At 33.7% G+C, this 24,408-nt stretch overlaps 2 protein-coding genes across 2 annotated transcripts in view; both read right to left on the bottom strand.

Annotated features, from left to right (window-relative positions):
• The window catches only part of LOC111064034 (E3 ubiquitin-protein ligase hyd), a 99,970-nt gene extending 90,094 nt beyond the window's left edge, over nt 1–9,876 (bottom strand). The window contains exons 1-5 of the mRNA XM_039440410.1: nt 9,471–9,876; nt 6,245–6,448; nt 3,564–3,906; nt 2,048–2,256; nt 562–785 (exon numbers count right to left, since the gene is read on the bottom strand). Coding sequence (XP_039296344.1) covers nt 562–785; nt 2,048–2,256; nt 3,564–3,906; nt 6,245–6,448; nt 9,471–9,532 — 1,042 coding nt within the window. The 5' untranslated portion in view covers nt 9,533–9,876. The remainder of the gene's footprint in view (nt 1–561; nt 786–2,047; nt 2,257–3,563; nt 3,907–6,244; nt 6,449–9,470) is intronic.
• A 1,073-nt stretch (nt 9,877–10,949) lies between these two features.
• LOC111062202 (transmembrane protein 115) lies at nt 10,950–21,145 on the bottom strand. Its single transcript, XM_022349901.2, has 3 exons — nt 20,464–21,145; nt 18,993–19,169; nt 10,950–15,319 (listed from the first exon to the last, which is right to left on the bottom strand). Exons 1-3 carry the CDS (start codon nt 20,946–20,948, stop codon nt 15,121–15,123), a joined length of 861 nt encoding a protein of 286 aa, XP_022205593.2. The 5' UTR covers nt 20,949–21,145; the 3' UTR covers nt 10,950–15,120.
• Nucleotides 21,146–24,408: the final 3,263 nt, after the last annotated feature.

Raw genomic sequence — 24,408 nt, 5'->3', positions numbered from 1 at the left:
TAACCTGACCTTTACCCTTCAACTAACTTATTCCTAACTAGTTTGCAACTATGTAGCTGACTGTGTATCAGCCTACAACGAAAACTTGTTGCCGTGAAAATTAGACATACTGAATGACGTACTTCCCATTTCTTCTAAACAAAGTCTCAAGGACAGATCAGAATAGATATTTGACGAAAAGAGAGCATGACTGAATCGCTCAACTTCCCACTTCTTCTAGTATCTCAAATGGCCAAGTAGATATTTTATGAACTGGCAACTTAACTGAATGGCTCAACTATCTATTTCTTCCAATATATCAAAGACTGGTCGAAATTGGTACTTTGCGAACCAACTGAAATAATTATTATTAAACGAAAATCCAAATTAAATGTTGCAAATAAATGCAATTTCTCAGTAATTTCCATGTGCGAACTGAAATGGATACTTGAAGAATTTATATCATAGAGAAAAGCTAGCACGAGTGTTATTTTTTCTCTATACTCCACTTTCTGACAGTAAAATGTATTGTGCTTTGTGAGAGATAGAATTTATATTTTTATCTATTTAAATAAGACTTACCAGGATCCTTGTCGAGTCCAGAGTCCCTGAGTGCGGTCTCCAACCAACGACGCGGCCCAAAGTACTGGCGATCTCTCCACCGCGAGAAGCTGTCACGGTCACTGTTACGGTCGCCCCCTCTCTCTCCCCGGTCGCCTCTCTCCGCATTGTTCTCTCCCCTCTCTCTGTCTCTCTCCGAGTTGCTCGTCAATCGTCGCGAGCTCGTCGATCCTGAGTTGCCTCGACTGCCACAAAAAATCGCAATATTTGAAATGAAAATAAGCTTTATTCTGCCATAAAATGAACAAATACAAAAATACAATAATTGTCTAGTCCAGAATTATACAGGCAGTAATTCTTTATAGACGCTGCCGGTTAATATTATTCTTTAAATAAACATTTGGATTCCTTAAGCATGAGTTGCACAATGAAAAAGTGTCAATAAGTGTGAACATTGCGGTACAATGATAAATTGATCAGGAAATAATACAGTTTACAGAGATATTTCAAATATCTATCCAATATCTCGCTTACACATATTTGTAATTGTATTGATAAATAAATTAATAAATATTGATAATAACACTTCACTTTAATGGGCTACTTTTTTACAAATTAATAAGAACAGTATTAAAACTTGTAGTACCCTTTATTATTTGAAATATTACGACTAGTTTCGACCATAACCTAATAACATAAGTTATGGTCGAAACTAGTCGTTGTAATATTTAAAATAATAAAGGGTACTACAAGTTTTCATATTGTACTCATTAAATATTGATATATTAATATTATTAAATATATAAAGCTATTTCAAATGCAAGAGAAACTGGTAATTTTACTAATAGTACAATAACCACCTTGATCTTTCCGTAGTTGGATAAAAGATACTTTTTCGTGTGTTGACCGTGAATGTCTCTTGCAGGGCTCGCATGCAATTCCAGTCTCTGCATTATACTCGGCCCTGCAAATGGCCACTTTCCGGCCAAGTGATTTAAATAGCTATTATTTTAGTTGAGTTTTGTAATTGATTATTTTCAATAAATAACTTTACTTTACTTGTTCGTCATATGAAACTGCATCAAGGGAGCAACGCTCCAGCACAGCAATATATGACACGTCAAAGTGTGATCCTTCATCTTTCAACACAACAGTCGAGAGAACACAGAGCAGATTTCACATAACATAGCCTACATTAAGCACAAAAAATCACTTCACTTATATGGGCTACTTTATTCAAATGAATAAAAACAATATAAAAACTTGTAGTACCCTTTATTAAAAAGTTTAAAATATTTAACGACTAGTTTCAACCATTGGTCATTTTCAAGTTGAAATGTAAAAAGATTTTACATTTCAACTTGAAAATGACCAACCAATGGTCGAAACTAGTCGTTAAATATTTTAAACTTTTTAATAAAACGGTACTACAAGTTTTTATATTGTTATATTCATTAGGCACAAATAAACCAACAAAAAATAAATGAATGTAGAGTGAGCTACTGACATGCGCATGGCCGAATATCCGAACATGTCCTCGGAGAAGATGGCGTCTGCGTCGATGATGACCGAGTGGTCGGCGTGGAAGCCTCCGTCGAGCAGCGAGATGAGGTCCTCGGGCACGTACGAGTCACCGCCGTCCTCATTCTCATCCCCGTCGTCGTCGTCACGTGACAGCAGATTGTTCACCGCCAGGTTCACGTCCAAGTTCGTGCGCTGAAACATCAAACAAATGCTGATAAATAGTAGGCCTACTAAACAACATTAACTATTTCTATTTTCGAGTATTTATTGTAGTCTATGTCTGCTTCAATTTCGCCTACAACACTCATTAAGGGCCGGTTTCCAAGCTCCGGATTTAGCAAAAGGTGCATTTTCGTTTGGGCGTAAATTTCCGCAGTCGACGACGACAAGCATTGTTGACATTCATATTGTCCAAATTTCAAGTGCTAAAACAGCTGATCAAATAACTTTTCATTATTTGTTTTTATTATTAAAGAATTAAACATTTCTAATAATATCAACATATTGCCATTTAAAAGTATAAAAAAGTATAAGCTCAACCTGCCCCATTAAAACATAATTGAACATAATCTTCAAGGTTATGTAGACAAATTGAAATCTACCCAATCTGAGATTCTCTCCCGTGGTCTTCGCGGTCGACGACGGCATTTACGCACAAAGGAAACCCCAGCTCAAGTTCTAGACTTTAAACAACTGGAGTCAGAAAATTTACTTTCCGGAACGGGCCGTAATCGTAGTCCACGTTTAAATTCAATTTCGAAAAACTATAAAATTGAACACAAAATAAAATAAAGGGAAAATAGTGTAAAGTTTCAGCTATTTTGAATTATTTAGGAATGTTTCATTTCGTTTCAAATTATAGAAATTAGAAAATAAAGATTATCATGAAAACTACGACTATGCCCCGTTTCCGAAAGCCAATTTTCTGACTCCAGCTGTCTAAAGAACAGAACTTAGCTAAATTCCGAGCTGGGAAACCGGCCCTAAATCATGTCAGAGGCCCTAAAATTGATCAGGTGCCAACTGAAAACTCTCTGAAACTCTAAAATAAATTATATTTTTCAATGATTTCATAATCAGGATTAGATATTTTGTTGGATAATTAATTCCTACATTGTTAAAAGAAGATCTGGCAACAGAGCAAAACGTGAAAGAGATAGCGCTATCCGCTTTGTTGAATGATAGGCAAGGATAGCAATACAATTGCTAATCAAACACTGCCATTATAACGTGGACCTGACTATAGAACCATCGGCTTGAGTTAACAGTGAAATTTGGAACATACATACCCTATACCATGGAATATCTTCCTAGGCTATATTTTCTCTATGATATTACTATAATAATAATATTTATATTTTAATAATATAATAATCGTTTACTGCCAAAATAATACATGTTAAAATTGCATAGTAGATATAGTATGAAATCATTCTATTAGTTCCTTAGCGATAATTCGTTAAAGGAAAACAAAATGACAACTATTCAGTAAGTCTCACCTGCAACTCCCTTATAATGAGATTGCGACTCTTGCCCTGCAGCACAACCTGGGCCTGGGAGACCAGCTCCTCGGGCACATAGGGCACAGGCACCATCGGCCTGCCACCGCCTCCGCCACTGCCTCCGCCACCGCTGCCGCCTCCCATGATCACTCCACCGCCCCCGGCGCCCGAAGCGCGACCGCTGCCGCCTCCGCCGCGGAACGGAGGTGTGCTGGTGCGCATGATGCGCGCGCGCCGTGACAACTGCCGCGACGAACTCGAACTGCCGCCTCCCGAGCCGCCGCCCCCGCCGCCGCCTCCGCCTCCACCACCGCCGCCGCCGCCTCCCGATGACTTCGAGCTGTAATTCAAATTAGCAGTTTTTTTCAATCAAATTTATTTTGCCAAAACAATTCATTTCAATTCAATTCATTCACCAAAACACAGAAAATAGTACAAAGATGTGACAATCAAAAAAACAAAAATTATTATTCTAAATATCTATATCAACTATCTGTAAAATACGGCTGGTGGTGAAGAACTACTGGCATGAGTGAAACACTTGTTCGCCAGTAGGAGTAGAAATTTAGCTGTTTCTAAATCTTAAGCTAATAATTTAAAATTGAATCTTGTTTAATCTTGGAAAATTGTTTTATTCAAACAATGGTTAGTATATTCAAAATAAATGCTATCAATATCAACAATAACAATAACAACAATATCAATTGTTACACAGTATAATGAAATCAAATTCACAGTATTAATGAAATCACAACACAAGAAATAAATTTGACTTGATAAAACCTTCTATAAGGCTGCACAAGACTTATAAAAGCCATAAATACCAGCAGGTTATTCTTTTCAATAAACTTCCCTTAACATTTAGAAGTCTTCCAAGCAGCAAATTCAAGAGAATATTAAAAGAACTGCTGAGACGTAACGCATTCTATACAATAGAGGAATATCTCGATAGTCAAATATTGCAATGTTAAATTTACACATGTTAACTTTAAAATGAGAATGAACTACTCACCTTGTTTTGCCTGCTTGTACGGAATAACTTATTGTCGCGACTAATTTAAGACATTTTCTCATGGCATGACTGTACCTATTATAGCCTATTTATGTATTATTTTTTATTTGTAGTTTCTAACTTGACACGATCCATATATATTATGTTATATTTGTTGATCAATAAACAATTCTATTCTATTCTATTCTAAATTGAATTTGTACTTTCCTTAACTATAATACAGTATATAATGAATAAATAAATTTAGGCTCGTTCACTAGATACCTCGGCAGTATTCGAGTATAATAGTACAGATTCCTAGAAGAAAATAGTATACAATCTGCAGTGAATAACTTATACTGTACTATTACTTACTCAATAATCTATTCAATTACAATAATGATTTTTTTAGGATGATGCCCACATGAGATTTTTGCGTTTTGCTTTTGCGTGGCTCATGTTAATTACAAGGGTGATTTGATGATATAATCAAACGTCCATGCATACTGACGGGATTCGAAACCACAACCAGGTAGCGCTGGTAGAGTGAAGGGTGCAATGCCTTAGGCTAGGCGCACACCAGTTAGTCAAGACAAGTCAAGACATGATCAGACACATTTAGTCACAATACTTCACATAGTTGCTTATGAATGTCTAATTGCAATGACTAATCAGTGTGTGTCGCTTCATAAGGAACAATGTAAAGTATTATGACTAAACGTGTCTTATCATGTCTTGTCTTGTCTTGACTTGACTAACTGGTGTGCGCCTAGCCTTAGGCTGGCTACTAACGACAGGACATGCATGATGAGCATGTTGTGTCATCACAGCGAAACGCTTCGAACGAAATGTTCTCTTTATTACTCTATCTGAGGTTAAATTTGTTTTGTATCATTATAATTTGTAATTTTCCAGTGGTTTATCTATTGTTATTGGTTGTATATTGTTTGGTCGAAGCCTCTCGCTGATGACAAAACATGCATGATGAACATGTGAGTGTCCTCCTGTCGTTAGTGGCCAGCCTTAGTCAACAAGGCTATCCTGGCCGGTGATCATAGTAATAATAGTAATCCTAGCATCATAGTAATGATTGTATGGTTCACAGATGGAAATTACTGAGATATTGCAATTATTTAAATGCTAATGAATTAATAATTATTATTAAACGAAAATCCAAACTAAATGCTGTAATTCACCCCGAAGACTTCTGCTAGGTACTGCAAATATTGACAACAGGGTGAACAGCTAGATGGAAATTCGATGAGTGCTACTATACAAAAATGATTTGTCAGCCCGGGAACCACCAGGACGGTGCCAACCTAACGGTTCCCGGTGCTGTCCTGGTGGTTCCCGGGCTGACAAATCAGTTTTGTAAAGTAGCACTCATCGAATTTCCATCTAGCTGTTTACCCTGTTGTCAATATTTGCAGTAGCAGAAGTCTTCGGGGTAAATTAAATTACGGCATTTAATTTGGATTTTCATTTAATAATAATTATTGATTGTATGGTTGGTGTGATGCTTCAGATAGCATGATTTTTTTATTAAACGATGTTTTACCATTTCATGGAAAATTTGAGCGTATGGATAAAAATAAATTACTCCTCGACTATTCGGGCACTTGATGAGCCTAAATTACAATCAAACAAATTCAGCTAATAAAACGTGTGACGTGTTGAGCTGACTCACCTCTTAGTGGGGTCATTCTTGGTGAGATCGAGCCGGTCGGATATGATGGAGAATGCGACCCGACAGATGCGGCCGTCTTCTAGCAGGAGTGCGATGTGGTTGGGCCCGACCACCACCGACCTGATCGGCTGCTTGATTCCGGCCAGAGCGGCCGGCGGAACCGTCCCGCCATACCGGTTCAACCGGTCGGCTACCTCCTTCAACCTGAAATCGAAAACAACAAACCAAATTATGAGAATTGATGTCAAAAATCGATAGGTAAAAAATTGATGAGTGAAAAATCGACAAGTGAAAAATCGGCCCTGAAATTGATCGGGAGCGTTCTGAAAACTCTGGTATCAGACCTGGACCAGGCAGATTCAAAAGTTTTTGATTCACTCTTCCCCATTGTATTCAGTAATCATTCTCCTCTTTCTTGTTTCAACTATTTCTCATTTGTCAAAGAATTTTGGAAAATCAAGGAATTAAACATAGGAGTATACACTCAATAGCTGTAATCTTTTCTCTCTGTTCCAACATTGTATGTATACGATAGAATGTACTACCAAGCACTAGAACATCGAATGGTACTACATTCTATGTACATCCTGTTACACAATATTATTAAGCTTGCCTACCTACTTTATAACTGTATTTTTTTATCCAATGAATAAATATATCAATATTTATATACGAATATTTTTATTGGAAAAGTATATTATACAATTATTGATGACGAATAGCCAATATAGAAAGCCAAATGCTGTCAATCCTGAAAAAGTTTCAATTTTTTAAATAGATTTCTTCCTATGAATGTCTTTGGGCAGCTAAATTTTGACTTTTTAATTCAGAGAACAGTCACGGTATCATTTATAGTGGGTGTATATTTATTCATTGAAGTTATCATTTATTCATTGTTGAAACACCGCTGATTTATGTAGTTACATTACAATACTATATTGTCAATATTCTAATGTTGCATTCAATCTTCTTTGTAATTAATAAGTTTTCATAATATGTGAAATTTGTTGCATAATTGGCTGTTGTACTGTAATTTATTGTGGATTCGTGTATAAACCAGAATGTATTTTAACTTACTTGAATAAATAAATTTGAATTTGAATAAATTGATGGGGCTCCACCTACATTAGTCACTTGTAGGCCTTGATAACTATACAGAAAGCTATAGATCGTGCTATCAAAAAGAAGGGTAGATATTAACTTTCTTTGCCTATCTTCCAGAGTCTCAGATGCTTGCCTATACGATGTATCTTTTTTCAGAGTCTTGTATACGTGTTCTATATTATGTCTAGAAACGTGGTCATGCGTTGTTTAGGGATGTTCCTAGTTGAGTGATATGTGATTGATCAAGACTTCTAAATCGTACACCACTTGTTTCCAGAAATCGTTTGTATTTCTAGGCCCTAAGTTTTTCAATAATATTCCTCCTGAAATAAATAAAATACAAAATCAAACTTGTTCTTTTTTGAATCTTAGATAAGGTTTAGAGGTCTAATGATTGACAGTCTAAAGACATTATTCAATGTAATTTCTTAGTTGAAATATTGTGAAGATGGTGGTAATCATCATGCATTGGGAAAATAAGCTGGAATTGGAAAATGAACAAGGTTAGTAGGTTTTCTTTTCTCCACTTCTCCATAAATTTATAAGTTAATAGATATTCATTCCAAGAGTAGAATATTGTTCAGCAAGTAGTATCATAGAGAAACAATAGCGTAAGTAGATATCCCATGGTATAGGGTGTTTATGTCGCAACTTTTACTGTTATCTCAAGCCGATTACTGTCGATTATTGTCAATTTTTACTGTTTTGTTGGGGTGAGAGTGTATGAACGGCACAATTTGAGAGACTACCAGCGTCACACAGCTGCTTGGGAAAGAACTACGTGAACTATCGGCTTGAAATAACAGTGAAAGTTGCGACATAAACCATGGGATACCTACCTATGCTATCGTTTCTCTATGGTAGTATTTATTATTCCTAATTCACAAATAAGTCTTGATATAACATATTAAAATGTTATTGTTCGATATGATTATATATTAGTAATCAGTGGTCTAGTGCATGAAGTGCTTGCGTAGCAGTTTAGACATCCCGGGATCGAACCCGCTATACACCAAAATATTTTGACCAGTTCACTCCCGTGTAATCGGTTGGTCACGTTAAAATGTGTCGATTCCGGCTAAAGTATGACAGTCGTAAGGCCCATTGACGGCTTAAATTATATCCCGCAAGTGACTCTCCACCATCAAGCGTCATACAAATTTTATATTTACTTTTAATAATTATTAGGTATAAAATAATTGTTAGCTTATTATTTTTCACCTTTTTAAGCGGTGTTATTCTATCTTTTTGCTTAGTTGTAAATTGGAATAAAACAAATTTAAATTAATTAATTTGTATGTTATGTGCACATGTGTGGCGGCTCTAGCCACGCTGGTGAGATTGCTGAGAAGTGAGAATCGCCCTTAGCCAAATATTTTTAAGACCAGTTAATTTAATATTTGCTACTCATATAGGCCTAAAAATAATAATTAGTTATGGTAATTTTTAAATTGCTAAATACATTTAATGAATTCAATTTTGAAAAGGCTCCAATAAATTGAATAGGTCTGGAAAAAAGATTGCATTATAATTATTAAGTTAGAGTAGGCCTACCCATGACATTGAGGTTAATATAAAAAAAACAAATACTCATAAATGAGAAATATGACGATAAAACTCAAAAAAATGAACAAGATGTTAGAGTTATTGAACTGCACAAATATATCAAGAATTTTCAGTCATCATTCTATAACAGATTTGGAATACATTTCCGGCTAATCCAATGATACGTAATGACTACGTTAACGCTACCATACTTTGATAGGTTGTTTATAACAGAAAATTTCTGATACATGTTATTTTGAAACAACAAATAATGTTATTTTCATGGATATTCTACAATATGGATTGGATAACTTAGTAATTTGGCTGCCATTCCCAAAAATGACTAGCAAAGCAAATGGCACCGAACTTTCTAGAAATGCAAGAGACATAGGCCTACGGATGTAAACGATTGGAAATAAGAGTTTGTCTCACATACATGTAGCCTTGAAGAAATCGACATAGAAAACAATTATGGATGTTTAATTACAAATAATAATAGTATTTTTTATAAACTTCATTGATTTACATAGGAACCCAACCCATGAGGGAAGTACGTGTAGATAAAATTTGTACAGACCTATCGTTGAGCTGGTCTTCTGTTCCTGGAATTGGATGTACAACAAATTGTACCGAAGACATTTTCTCAACTCACTTTAGTAGAGTCTGTAACATTTCACAAAGTTTATCTTTATAAACATGAAACTAGAAGTGGTCACCAGCCACTGAGCACCATCGCCATTTTCATTCACCACGAAATGAAAATCCCAACAATCCACGATCCACCACGATTGACAACTTTAAACTAAATACTGATCAAAGTAAAATTACCGTAAGATTTTAAACCAACAATGAATTTAAAACACCATATTCATTTAGCAAACACAATTTTTATTTAGAAATCCACATTAAGCAGCGGTCATTTCAAATTATTTTATTGCAATGGTAAATGTAAATGGAAATCAAAAAAAGGGACCAATGCTACAGTAAGTACAGTGAGTACAGTCTTTCCCAAAAGCCTTCAGCTGTTTTTTAAAATAAGTGAATTCTATAAACTTTATAATTGATGGATATATAATTTTCATCATTTATCATTATTCTGAAAATTCTTTAATATATTATAAGATGTTAATTACGATCATTACGAAAGTAATATGATTTTATACTACTCGCTTGCAATATGGCGTCCAGTCCACTTTAGGCGCGAGTTTTGAATTCACCACGCTCTTCACAAGAAATGCATAGGTACACTTTTTTTAAAGGTTGCTCAGAATGTAGAAACAGTGGAAATGAACCTTTTTGTGCTATTACAAAACAGATAATTTGGTGAATTTTAATCAAACTTAAATTTATATAGATCGATAAAATATCACCAGAGTTTGCATGTACAGAAATTGAATTGATAGTCAAGTCACGAGAAATTGAAAAACAATGTGTGGACAACTGAGTTTTCTTGTGATTGAACCATCTATAACAATAATTATTATAGTTTCATTCAAAACCACAAATCATTAGGATTTAGATACGTACCGTTATAGTTATTCTTACCAAAATCCAAATTACTACTATCGACAGTGGTGATTTTTGTAATCGTCATCAAGAGACGTCAGCACTTTACTTGATATTAATAATGGTTGCCGGTATTGTAACCAATTAATTAATAAAATGGTTTACATATGTATTGAAAATCTTGTTCCTAGTTGAAATTACTCTTATTTACACTAGTTACTGCTACAGACAGATAGTCGTAAAAGAAAACTTCCTCTGGAGATTCCAAGAATAAATAAAAATTATTTCTTCTCTAAAAGTACAGTATTTCCTACCTTGTATTTGAATCAATATTAGATAAATGATAGAATAAGAGTCTACATCCCCTTGAACTTAAAAGTTACAATGATTCATCAATACAACCTTCTCTTTGAGAAAGAAAATTGAAAATTTAAGTAAAAAAATACTAGTGTGACTTGCTTTGGTGCCCATAATACGATGAAACATTCAATAAAACAGATCTTTGGCAAACTTTCATCAAGATTTGACAAAAATGAAATAAACACACGCATACTTTTATCATTTTTTATTATAACAAAATATCAAGAAATAAATTATTTACACATATAAACACTAGTTATTAACCTTATTATATCATTCTCTTACAAGTTTACACACTTATTCAAGATTTATAACAGTAGATAATGAAATTATTATTAGATTTTTAACAGCAAGACTTAAACGAAAAACAATCAACGTGTATGTCTTGTCAAAAGGATTGGAACGTCTTAGGAATATAATAAATTAATAATATAATTATTCATTACTATATAGCAGTAACAATGTTGAAATACACGCAGATCGTTGTATGAAACAATAATATAATTTTGGATGTTAGATCACATTTGTTACGGTGTAATTGATTTCTGCAATAAATAATGTAATTCACAATTTTTTAAATTCAAAAGAAGAAATTACTATCTGGTTTGTAGTGACTATCGTTTCGCCATGTTTTATTGAATTAGCAAGACCGGATGTGTACTAACCAGTTAGTGAATAATTTGTATTTTCAAGCATTAAAATAATGTTAACACATCGAATTTTTGTCTTAAGACTGTTCAGTTCACCTTTTTATTTTCATTTAAATTGAATAATCTTTTTCAATATAATTGTTAAGATCATTATAAGATAGAGAAAAAGTGGCAACTGAAATTTTTAAGTGGTCTAATAAGCGAGTTATGGGTTGTTGAAGTGCTAAACTCCGTTTTCTTTCCAGATCATAAACTGTTTCGAATTTTCCATTGGGTTTTTTTTTAATACATTCAGAATATCATTGGCTTTGTTCTAATATGCGTATTTCGCAATTAATGCCAAAATAAACAAGTTATCGAATTTACAAAAAATGTTACTTTTTATTTATGAATGATATGGGGAATAAAATGTTTTAGTTTGGAAAGATACATTTTTTGAATTTTTAAGAGAAGTTCGAATAATATAGTCGAAACCGTTTATGATCTGGAAAGAAAACGGAATATGTAAATTTAGGACTTCATCAACCCATAACTCGCTTATTAGACCACTTAAAAATTTCAGTTGCCACTTTTTCTCACTCTTATAATGATCTTAACAATTATATTGAAAAAGATTATCCAATTTAAATAATGGAAAAAAGTGTACCGAAAAGCCTTAATAATTTCTGACTTGATATTTTACTGGAGGAAAATGCAATGAATAAAAATTGAAAGAAAATATATAAAAGCCAAAGTTGATTTTTGGAGGTATGAACGCTTGCCTACATGATTTACTACTTGATGTATTGATTATTGACAAAACGATTCAATGAAATCCTTGATCAATGGTTATTTTCAGAGGTGGTATTTAAAAAATAGGATTAACAGAAACACTTGGTTTCCGTTTTTCATCAGACCAAATGTTAATAGACTTGAATAACGACAAAACTGGAGATGTAATAAAGGATACTGAATTGAATCTTATTTTAATCCTTGATAAATGGTTATTTCCAGAGATGGTATTTAGAAAATAGGATTAGCAGAAATACTTGGTTTCCGTTTTTCATCGGACCAAATGTTAATAAACTTGAATAAAGACAAAACTGAAGATGTAAAAATGATACTGAATTGAATCTTGTTTTAAGGCGATGGCAAGGAACTAAAATAATCCATATACAAAAATATGCTCGAAACTATGAGAAATATTTTTGTAATGAGTAATATTATTGAATATATTGATTCACAGTGTTATGGGAAGACAGTAGGTAAATGGAAGGTTCTGTACATGAATGCGTTAGACGAATTCAATGAATATCAGTAAATACATGGAGTATTATGATGCCTTGATGCCACACTTTTGAAGACGGCTTAAAACTTCCATATTCATGCGAATCAAGAAAAATATTTCATTTGCTGTGGGTGATGTCCACGTAAGCTTTAGGCTTGTGCGAGGGCAATTGGAAGGATGATGAGAAATGAGTGAGACTACAGCCTATTTTAGGTGTGTTCCGAACCGCCAGTAACTTATTTTATATCTTTTTGAGAAGCGGAGTTTGAGTCCTTCCAATGGGAATGAAAGGAGCAAATCTCTTAACTTATCTTGATAATATACTTCTCTCTGTGAACCACAAAGAAATCTGGGTAAAGTTTATAGAAATAAATTGATACAAATTTATTAAAAAGTGAAATAAGTCTATAAATTTCACTTTTTGTGTAGTTGAGAAGTTGATTTTGTGGTAATTATTCATATTGAATGAAAAAGACTAAGACATTGTGAAGAAAATGTTTTATTTTTGACAGTTTCTTAGTCTTTTTCATTCAATGAGTCTATAAATAGTAGGAAATTATTTATGAAGAATCTTTTACATGGAATAAACTGTCAACAGTAATGTAAAAGTAAAGATCGTACTATTGAAGTGTGTTTATTAATTCCAACTTATTCCACATAACAAAGTAAAGAAGAATATTGAAAAGAAAGAATGAATAGTAGTTGTGTCTGACTTCATAACTTGGAATTAAACAGTAATGATTTTGAAAAAATAAAATTTGACTCCCAATTATACAGTAGCAGAAAAAAATGAGAATTTATTAAAATTAACTATTCACACTTTTTCAAAATTATCATGTTACTCCCTCGTAACAAAAACCCCGTTCTTAGGAACTTCCAAAATAACAATCAATATTCATGAAGGGGTTATGAGAATACAATGTACATAATATTCTTTCAAATTTCAACTTCTCTCTTACTTAATTGTTTTATCAACTGTATGTTTTTCTTATATTTTATAAAAGATAGAGAGAGACAAATCTAATTTTTGTTGAATTTGTTGATAAGAACAATAATGTCATTTCTTTATAAAAAACGGTTCCATGACACGTTGTCATTATTTTAGTTTTTGTTTTATTTATTATTTAGTTTTAATATGTTAGCTAGGGGGTTGGAAATGAAAATAGATTAATTAGGTTATGCATGAAATGGGATCACATTCATCAGAAAATAAATATTTTTGACTAATTATTCCGATGTGAACCAAATGAACTTATCAAAGAGTAGACTAAATAATTAATGTAAACAATATTGTTTGTAGTAATAATGATAATATTTCTAAGTTGATTTTTCCAACTTATTTGTGTAGCAACTTATATTTTTCAACTCAAATGTAATGTTTTTAGGTTGTGGAACCTATAACTTTAAAAACTAGTTTTATAAATTATCACACATTGAATATAATGTGAATCAATATAGTATCTACCATATTTTCTTCTAATTTATTCAGGCGAAAGAAGAGTTCTGTAAAATTTGAATCTTCAACACCCTGTTAGAACTAGATGTAACCAGTTTTCAAACTAAATTATTCATTTAGATTATCAGATTGGTGGAAATAGCTCCCATAAAATGTTTCTGAAGATTCATCTCACATAAGATCATGTAAAATTAGTTAAGTCTGGTTTTAACTAGGTGTAATGAGTTTTATCATACAAATTAAATCCGGTTTAAATGAATAATTCCAAGTTTCAAAAAACTTAAATTTATAGAGCAATAAGAAACCTTGCAACTTTTTACTTTTCTTTATTCTGATACGAAAAATACAATAATGGAGTTTAGCAAATGTATCCCAACGAAATATCCTGCTAAGGATAGTTTAAATCATGTTTTGACCGTTTGAATCCAGTTTATGCTGAGTTAATAAGTTTTAAACTAGTTGGAGCCAAAATTCAATAGTTTTCAACTCTTGTAATTCAAACAAGTTTTATCAAGGTGTTGACTAGTTTGAACCCGGTTTCGAGTGACTAATGAGTTTTCAACTAGTTTGAACCAAAATTCAAAGAACTAGTTTTTCAACAACTCAAGTAATTTGAACAAGGTTTAAACAAACTAGTTTAATCCGGTTTCAAGTGACTTTTAACAAGCTTTCAACTAGTTCAAACCACGTTTCAACTAACCTGAACGAAGTTCTAGTCATGTTTGGACTGATTCAACAAGTTTCAACTAACCGGAACCAAGTTTTAGTCACGTTTAAACTGATGAAACTAGATTCAACTAAATCTGAACCAAGTTTTAGTCACGTTTAAACTGATGAAACTAGTTTCAACTAAACCTGAACCAAGTTTTAGTCATGTTTAAACTGATTCAACTAGTTTTCACACATCGATAATATTATTGTTCACATTGTTTACTACCTATGTTGTCCCGTCTGTTAGCTGCTATGCGCTTCTAGCAGGGAGGCAGTCTCATGTGTTAGCTGTGACTGCATCAGGTATATTTACACTTGTTGTGTTGGCAGCAGTAGAAGGCATCATTGGCGTCGGCATGGGTGGTACAACTGGAATCGAGATGGCCGTCTCCTGTTTGGATCTGGTCGCCAATTTGGGACCAGAAGAGTGCTCTGCTTTGCTCAGTCGTTCGCTCAATGCTTTCAGTGCAAGTTGCCTGCAAAAATATTACAAAATTTCACTCCTGAAGAAATACAACAAATTCCTCACTCTATCCTGCAAAAATATAACAAATTCATCAATCTATTGCCTGGGAAAATATAACAAATTCCCCACTCTATTGCCTGAAAAAATATAACAAATCCTTCACTCTATTGCCTGAAAAATATAACAAAATTCCCACTCTATTGCCTGCAAAAATATAACAAATTCCCCAATCTATTGCCTGGAGAAATATAAAAAATTCTCCACTCTATTGCCTGAAAAATATAATAAATTCGTCACTCTATTGCTTGAAAAAATATAACAAATTCTCCACTCTATTGCCTGAAAAATATAACAAATACTCCACTATATTACCTGAAAAATATAACAAATTCTCCACTCTATTGCCTGAAAAATATAACAAATTCCTTACTCTATTGCCTGAAAAATATAACAAATTCCCCACTTTATTGCCTGAAAAATATAACAAATTCCTCACTCTATTGCCTGAAAAATATAACAAATTCCCTAATCTATTGACTGAAAAAATATAACGAATTCTTCACTCTATAACCTGAATAAATATAACGAATTCTTCACTCTATAACCTGAAAAATATAACAAATTCCCCACTCTATTGCCTGCAAAAATATAACAAATTCCCCAATCTATTGCCTGGAGAAATATAAAAAATTCTCCACTCTATTGCCTGAAAAAATATAATAAATTCCTCACTCTATTGCCTGAAAAAATATAACAATTCTCCACTCTATTGCCTGAAAAAATATAACAAATACTCCACTATATTACCTGAAAAAATATAACAAATTCTCTACTCTATTGCCTGAAAAAATATAAAAATTCCTAACTCTATTGCCTGAAAAAATATAACAAATTCTCCACTTTATTGCCTGAAAAAATATAACAAATTCCCTACTCTATTGCCTGAAAAAATATAACAAATTCCCTAATCTATTGACTGAAAAAATATAAGAAATTCCTCACTCTATTGCCTGAAAAAATATAACAAATCCTTCACTCTATTGCCTGAAAAATATAACAAAATTCCCACTCTATTGTCTGAAAAAATATAACAAATTCCCCAATCTATTGCCTGGAGAAATATAAAAAATTCTCCACTCTATTGCCTGAAAAATATAATAAATTCGTCACTCTATTGCTTGAAAAAATATAACAAATTCTCCACTCTATTGCCTGAAAAAATATAACAAATTCTCCACTATATTGCCTGAAAAAATATAACAAATTCCCTAATCTATTGACTGAAAAAATATAAGAAATTCCTCACTCTATTGCCTGAAAAAAATATAACAAATTCCCCACTTTATTGCCTGAAAAAATATAACAAATTCCTCACTCTATCGCCTGAATAAATATAACAAATTCTTCACTCTGTTGCCTAAAAAAATATAACAAATTCCCCACTCTATTGCCTGAAAAAATATAACAAATTCCTTACTCTATTGCCTGAAAAAATATAACAAATCCTTCACTCTATTGCCTGAAAAAATATAAAAAATTCCTCACTATATTTCCCGAAAAAATATAACAAATTCCCTACTCTATTGCCTGAAGAAATATAACAAATTCTCCACTATATTTCCTGAATATATACACCCATACACAATGTAATCCAACATGCCTATGCAAGCGATAAGGGGATGATTTTTACAGAGCTGAACAGCTTGTACCTCTCACCAAACGACCAATGATCGGTGCGGCCAGATCTTCAATATTGTTGTCGAGTTATAAACCCCGAAACACAGCCGCCTCACTTGAATCCCCCAACCTGTGCTAGTGGCGTAGCATTCTTAGTTTTTGCAATCAATAGGCATATTTTTATATATTATTACATAAACAAGCATAGTTCAGCATAAGTCCAACGAAGAATTATTCACGTTTATGCATGAGTGATTATATAGTTCGTGAATGATGCTGGAAAATTAAAGACACCACTTGAAGTGAGTTCTGGAATCATTTGCGATCCATCACAACTCGGCCTCACAGTGCTGGTGAAACCAAACGGCTTCTCCAGCAAATCAAATGAGATCATTTCGATCACCCACCATACAAACCTGAGTTGGCTACAATAGTGAGGTCCACGTTATAATGGCAGTGTTTGATTAGCAATGGTATTGCTATCATTGTCTATCATTCAACAAAGCGGATAGCGCTATCTCTTTCTTCCTTTGCTCTGTTGCCAGTTCGTCTTTTAACAATGTATAATTAATCAGAATATTTCATCTTAATTATGTAAATTCATAATGGAATTATTAAAAGTATAATAAAATGTAATTGATTATTTTAAACGAGAATGAGCAGTTTGGTGTATTATGTTGTATCCTTTGTTTGACGGGTAATAGAAGTGCAAGTATAAATACACATTATGAGTGTTATTATTTCCAATATAAAATTTATACAGAAAATATATTTATTATATATAGAAAATAATAACACTCATAATTTGTATCCATACTTGCACTTTTATTACTCGTCAAACACAGGATACAACATAACACACCAAAGACCAAAAGCAAACAGAATTACATCAATAAACCTGTATCTGCTACCGTCTATAGAAGGCATTGCCAAGACAGAGGTTCGGCAACGTTTTTCTCCTATCTTTCTCCACTGGCATTATAACGTGGACCTGACTATAGTAACTTATACCTTACCCCCAAACTCAAGACATGACTTTGAGGACAGACCTTCCAAACTAATGAGGAACTCCAAAACAACGTCATAACAGCCCACTTAAACTCATCTGGCGGCATCATTTTATTAACAGGGTTTTGGTAGTCTGGTATACAGGTAACTCAACCTTCAAGGCAATTACATTGAAGAATAATCACAAGTGTATGTAACTTTTAGTGGAAAAATATTCTTTTATATATTACATTGTTCTTCAGTCTCTTTTCTTTTCAGGGCTACTTGTAATATAAGTAGAAATACAAATATCAGTTCCCTTTCAAGTCTTGAAAATGGCATGAATGTCCGATACATGTTGTGATAAAATAATTCAAAAAGGGTACTGAGATTTGTATTTCCACTTATTCTTCTTCTGTGTATGGCCAATCGCAGGTTAGAAAAATAACCTTCGTAACAACCCACAAGTTTGTTACACATCTCTAGTGGCAGAAGCTGCGACATGTATACTCATAGAGATGCCATCCATGATCAAAGTTATCAAAATGCGGTTATTTTGATTTTGTAGGCCATGAATTAGTTTATTTAGTTACTTTCTATGGACACAAAATGGTAATTTGATAATTAATGAACGGGATTCCGAACTAAATTCTGCCATCGAGAATTCCATCTTCTCATTTCTTTCTATTTGTTGTAATTTAGTAGGCCATTCTGTTCCAGAATGAAATGTGACTTCAAGAAGGTTGAGGAAACATTCTACCTTCTCAGCTGAATTCTTTCAACTAATAAAGGAATTAAATACAAATTTCTCATCTATTTCAATTTGTAGTAATTTAGTATTCTTTTCCAGAATGAAATGTGACTTCAAGTAGGTTGAGGAAACATTCTACCTTCTCAGCTGAATTCTTTCAATAAAGGAATTAAATACAAATTTCTCATCTATTTCAATTTGTAATAATTTATTATTCTGTTCCAGAATATAATATAACTTTGGATAGTAGGTTGAGGAAACATTTTACCTTCTCCTCTCCATGTCCTGTGGATCATTGCCGGGAAGAGTGATGGTAACCCCGCTTGGAGCAGAGGCCAGATCGAATTTGCGGACTGTTTTTCTACAGACTCCAATGCGCACAAAGCCACTGTAGATTGTATTACTCATCACACCAATCGGAGGCTGCACAACGTTCGGGAAAAAACTGAAAACCAACAATTCTTTCATTTAAAAATGGTTTAAAATTTGTTGAAGTTTTAAAAATTAATTATGTTTTACTGTACTGTAATGTTTCTACTGAAAGTTTTAAAACGTCACACACGTTTTACTGTAAAGTGAAGAGTGTCATTCTTATCATAATAACATTACATGTACGCCTAAAAAGCTAAAAAATACTTCTAAATTGATTAAGAAACATTCTTTTAACATGAAACGTTCTCCAGAGATGAATTCAATTGAATTTGACTTCTGTTCGATGTGGCTGGTCAAAAAACTTAGCTCTAGGTTCTGTAAGCAATATTCTGTAGAAAACGTAAACCTTTACAACTGTAGAAGTTTATCTAAGACTGTGTTCTAACTATTTTCAAGTTTTTCTTCCACAAAAAAGTCCATAAATGTGAAGGCTGAAAAAAATTTAATTTACCCTCTTAGTTTACTAGGTCACCAGGGCTGGAAAACAAGAGAACACCAGTAGGTGTTCAATATGAAACCAACACTCGTAATAGATTAGGAAACAAATGAGGCACCAAAAAAGAATAAGATTACTTCTTAATCTTGGTGTTCCAGCGGTGGCGAGGATGGTGACCCAAGTGAGACACCAGCCGAACACCAAAACTTGGTGTCCCTATAGTGAGGTCCACGTTATAATGGCAGTGGATAAAGATAGAAGAATAGCGATGCCGATTCTGTTCATTAATTAATTATATTTCTACACTATCAAAAACATAATCGGCATCGTTGTGGACCTAGAAAAGGATAGTACCACCGGCTTTGTCGAATGATAGACAAGGATAGCAAAACCAAAGTTGATCAAATACTGTCATTATAACGTGGACCTCACTATAGTAAGCTATAAGCTAATAAAAGCAACAATTAACATTCTATTGTCCCAAGACTTGCTCGATCACCAATATATTGAGAGAGTAAGGGTCAACTCACACTTAAGCGACTCAGGTCGAGAAGAGACTCGACTCTAGTCGAGAGGATGTTTTTCCAAATGGTGATACTCAGACCAGTCGATTCTAGTCTCCGCGACGTCACCATTTGAAAACACATGCTCTTGACTAGAGTCCAGTCTCTTCTCGACGTGAGTCGCGTAAGTGTGAGTTGAGCCTTAGGCAGCGTTCCACTTATTGCTATTACCTCAGAATCTCACTGCACTCTCTTGAGTAGACCTGGTGACCTAATGTAATACAAGCACAATTTGGTAGAAAGTTTCTTATACCGTACTATACTTGATCTATATACTGTAGAAACTATATACTTGATCTGATATTTACCTTGCAAATGTAAAGTGGTCAGCCATATCACCTCGGGTACCATTTGTATGTGACTGATAAAACCGTAGATAAGTCCAACTGACTAGAAGCCCAGACAGGAACATTGTCGGATTAGTGCCTTCCAAAAGACCAATCAAATGCAACAAAAACGAGATAGTGAAGATGCACATAGGCAAGTTCCTATTGCTTAGTTTGCCCAAGGGTGTTTTGACAATAGGATGATCAGGCATAATCTGTTTCACGGCTACTGTGAGTCCGGCTAGGTAACCGGCTAAACCATGGATATGTATGTTGAAAAGTACATCGGGATTATTGGTACACATGTACAAAAACAGATAAAAAAGTGTACTTAGCATTGCTACACCGATGTTGACAATTGCAAAGAAAGTCATGACTTCCATCTGACCCCATAGTGGTTCAATCAATTTACCGCACAATGCAACAGTTATCACATCTAAACACACCTCCCAGAAATGAAATTCCATAAAACAGTAGGTGAAATATGTCCATATCCAAAATGATGATGGTAGAATATAACCTGGCGTGATACTAATAACATGAACATAGTCATCCGAAAACGATAGAAAGTACGTAAAAAACACTACACAACAAATAAATTTCACTGGTCCGCTTGTGTTTCCCAAAAGCGCTGAAAGTTGTTGTCGTATGTATGGTAAATTTGTACTTACTTGAGGATGTTTCCAAAGACTGGGATTTCCAGATAGGCAGTGTCTGAATTTTCCGATTACAGTAAAATAATCTGCATACTGTACCATATTTATTAGTGCTGTGGAGGTGCTTAAATCCCAAAAAGATGTTCTTCGTGAAAATCCTGCAATGAGTAGAGTGGCTTTTCCATGAGTTTCTTTTTCACTGATGTAAGTTATAGAAACAAGTGTCTCGTTTTCCCTGAATTTGCCTAGGAAGGGTGTCTTTATTGCCTGGGATGGGAAGCTATTGCAGTTCCCTGCCAGTTGGCTTCGGGGTACCTCCAGTCTAGTGGCATGTATTGTGACTGTGTATATCACACCTTTTTTGAAGCTGCTTCGGATTCCTCTTAATATACATCAGCAAATACAATAGTCTACATATTAACTGTGAGTAGCCTATCCTATAGTGACCTGCAGTGATCCCTAAAGCTGGAAAATGTCACTATTCTCAGTGCCTCTTCTGCATTAGCAGAACATCTTGGGCAGATGGTACCTGACCCAACAGGAGTAGGCCATAGATGATACGGTATGGCTGTGAAACAGCAAATGATAGCAGGCCATGACAAGACTGTTCAATCCACCACATATCTCAGTTTTTCGAGGAGTTACAACACTCTGGACAGTTTTCTGCATACTTGGTGATTCCAGCTCAGCAATCTCTCATCCAACCAGAATCCTAACAGCTTTACTGGATTTGATGCAACTGGTTATATTTTCAGTGAGCAAACCAATAAAATTATTTTCTCCTCATTCACTTTTTGAGCTATATTTTATGGTAAGTGCGATAGCTTGTAATCTAGCAAGAAGTAACTCAGGAAAGCTATTTATTTCTATGGTTGTTGCTATCATTATAGTAGCCTACGCGGTACCTATCCAAAACAACCTGAAACTGAGAAACCTCAAACCTGAAAGCATATAGATATAAAAATAAGATGTTCAATGCAAATCATATCCATATCACTAATCCCTATTGTAAACCTGATTGAACTATGGCATGATAAAGGGTTTTCAAGTTATTCATATTCAATATTTTGTTTAGTTTAAGAAAATATATAGTTTAGTTTTAACACAGAAAAGATATGTGAGATTGCCTTGATTATAATGTTTTCATTTATTATTAAGTATCTTGGAATAATAATAGATGTAAACATAAAATGGCAATATCACATAATCTTTTCTGTGTAAAAAACTAATAAACTATATCTGTATATATAAAAGCGAAATGGCACTCACTCACTGACTGACTGACTCACTCACTCACTCACTCGCATAACTAAAAATCTACCGGACCAAAAACGTTCAAATTTGATAGGTATGTTAAGTTGGCCCTTTAGAGGCGCACTAAGAAATCTTTTGACAATATTTTAACTCTAAGGGTTGTTTTTAAGGGTTTAAAGTTCGTCTTTTAGCATGTATATTCTTCTTCTCCCAATCTTTTAATTATAATTGAAATTTCCATATCATATGTTACTATAGAACTATAATCTAGATAGAGTACCTCTTCGAAACAGTTGTTAACTGGAAACTAAATTAATAATTTTGTCAGGTTGACATTAAGTTGAGTTGACTTTGTTAGGTTGGCACCAAGTTGAAGATTTAAATGCATTTATCGCGGAAAAATTGATTGGGCACTGCTACTTCAATCCTGGGAAAATTATATTACTAGCGGTCAGGCTCGCTTCGCTCGCCATATCCGTTTAGCCAGCCGTTTAGTCTGGACCCCGACTGGATTGTCCTAACATTATGATATAAATGCCCAAATGAAAAATGCAGGCGAGCGAAGCGAGCCTGCTGATCTCAGTCTTGGACGATCCAGTCGGGGGTCCAGGGGGCGGAGTCCACTGGCTAGACGGATATGGCGAGCGAAGCGAGCCTGACGGCTAGTTTCTTATAAATTCTATAAACTAAACAAAATATTGAATATAAATAACTTAAAACCCCGTTTATCATGCCATAGTTCAATCAGTTTTACAATATGGATTAGGGATATGGAATGCTTTTTATTATGTAAACATGGAAAATTTATTCATCATTCAAAAAATATAATAAAAACCTATGAACCAAGGTTATACCCAACTAATCTAATTTTGATTTTTTTACCGTAAAGCTGCGATTAGACCAAAGTTATTAACAAAATGTTAATAACTCAATCCTTATTGATTATATTAGATTGAACATAACTTATCATACACATGATGAAGATGTGTGTTTGTCAACTTCCGTTCAATCTAATAGAATCTATAAGGATTAAGTTATTAACATTTTGTTAATAACTTTGGTGTGAACACAGCTTAAGACAATTATGTCAGTCTTAATAAAGTAGTTGGTAAAAAATAAAAATAACTTCCCAAAGCTGATCAAGAACACTCATTATTTCAGACGGGTGTAACCGATAAATTTCAAGTTCATCGACTACAAGACTTTCATTGATCAGAAGGCAGATAATTTACACAAGCAGTAAACTGAACAATAAAATAGCTTTTGACTTGGATTTTAAAATTAGTAAGAGCGTCAAAGAGAGCATTCAGAGGGGATATTTCTTTACCTTAAATATAGAAATTAAATTATTTTATTTTTATTTTATAGTGTTTTCTCTGCACAATATTTGTTGATTTTTGATGATTCTACTGTTCCTACTGTAATTAATAGTTAAATTTAAACCTAAATTTTCTGCATTATTTCGAAATATTATGTTTTTCTTTTACTGTTTTGCAACTCTCACCAGCGGGCAGTTTCTTTTTGCTGGTGATGCCTGGATTTTATATTTTATTTGAGTATATTTTTATTTTGATTAACTAAGCAATACACCATTATATAAGTTAGTTGACAAACGGTTCATTCATTTAAAAGCTAGTAATCTTATAATCATGTAAAAATCGTTTCAACAATACTGTTCAAGAGTTCTTAAAATAAAAATCTGGTGAGGTGCGCTCACACAACTTTTCTTGCCGTTATGAAAACTGATCACCTGACGCTAGTGTTCACGCGCATCTCAAGTCTACTACTTATAAACAAAGATCTGAGCCAGCTGGTGACAGGACAATAATGCTGGCGACACACGAGTTGTGCTATCTATTCATAGTGAATGATTTAATAGAATCAACAATTTGCAATTGAATAATCACATTTACTCGAATTTAAAGCTTATTTTCAATTTTAGGTGACAATGTTACTGGACATCAATTAGATGACATCAACATAGATATTTTCATGCTCAATCTTTACTATTGAAAGA

This window comes from Nilaparvata lugens, chromosome 13, assembly GCF_014356525.2.
Source record: "Nilaparvata lugens isolate BPH chromosome 13, ASM1435652v1, whole genome shotgun sequence".
Lineage (NCBI taxonomy): Eukaryota > Metazoa > Arthropoda > Insecta > Hemiptera > Delphacidae > Nilaparvata > Nilaparvata lugens.
This window is presented reverse-complemented; position numbering and strand designations above follow the sequence as displayed.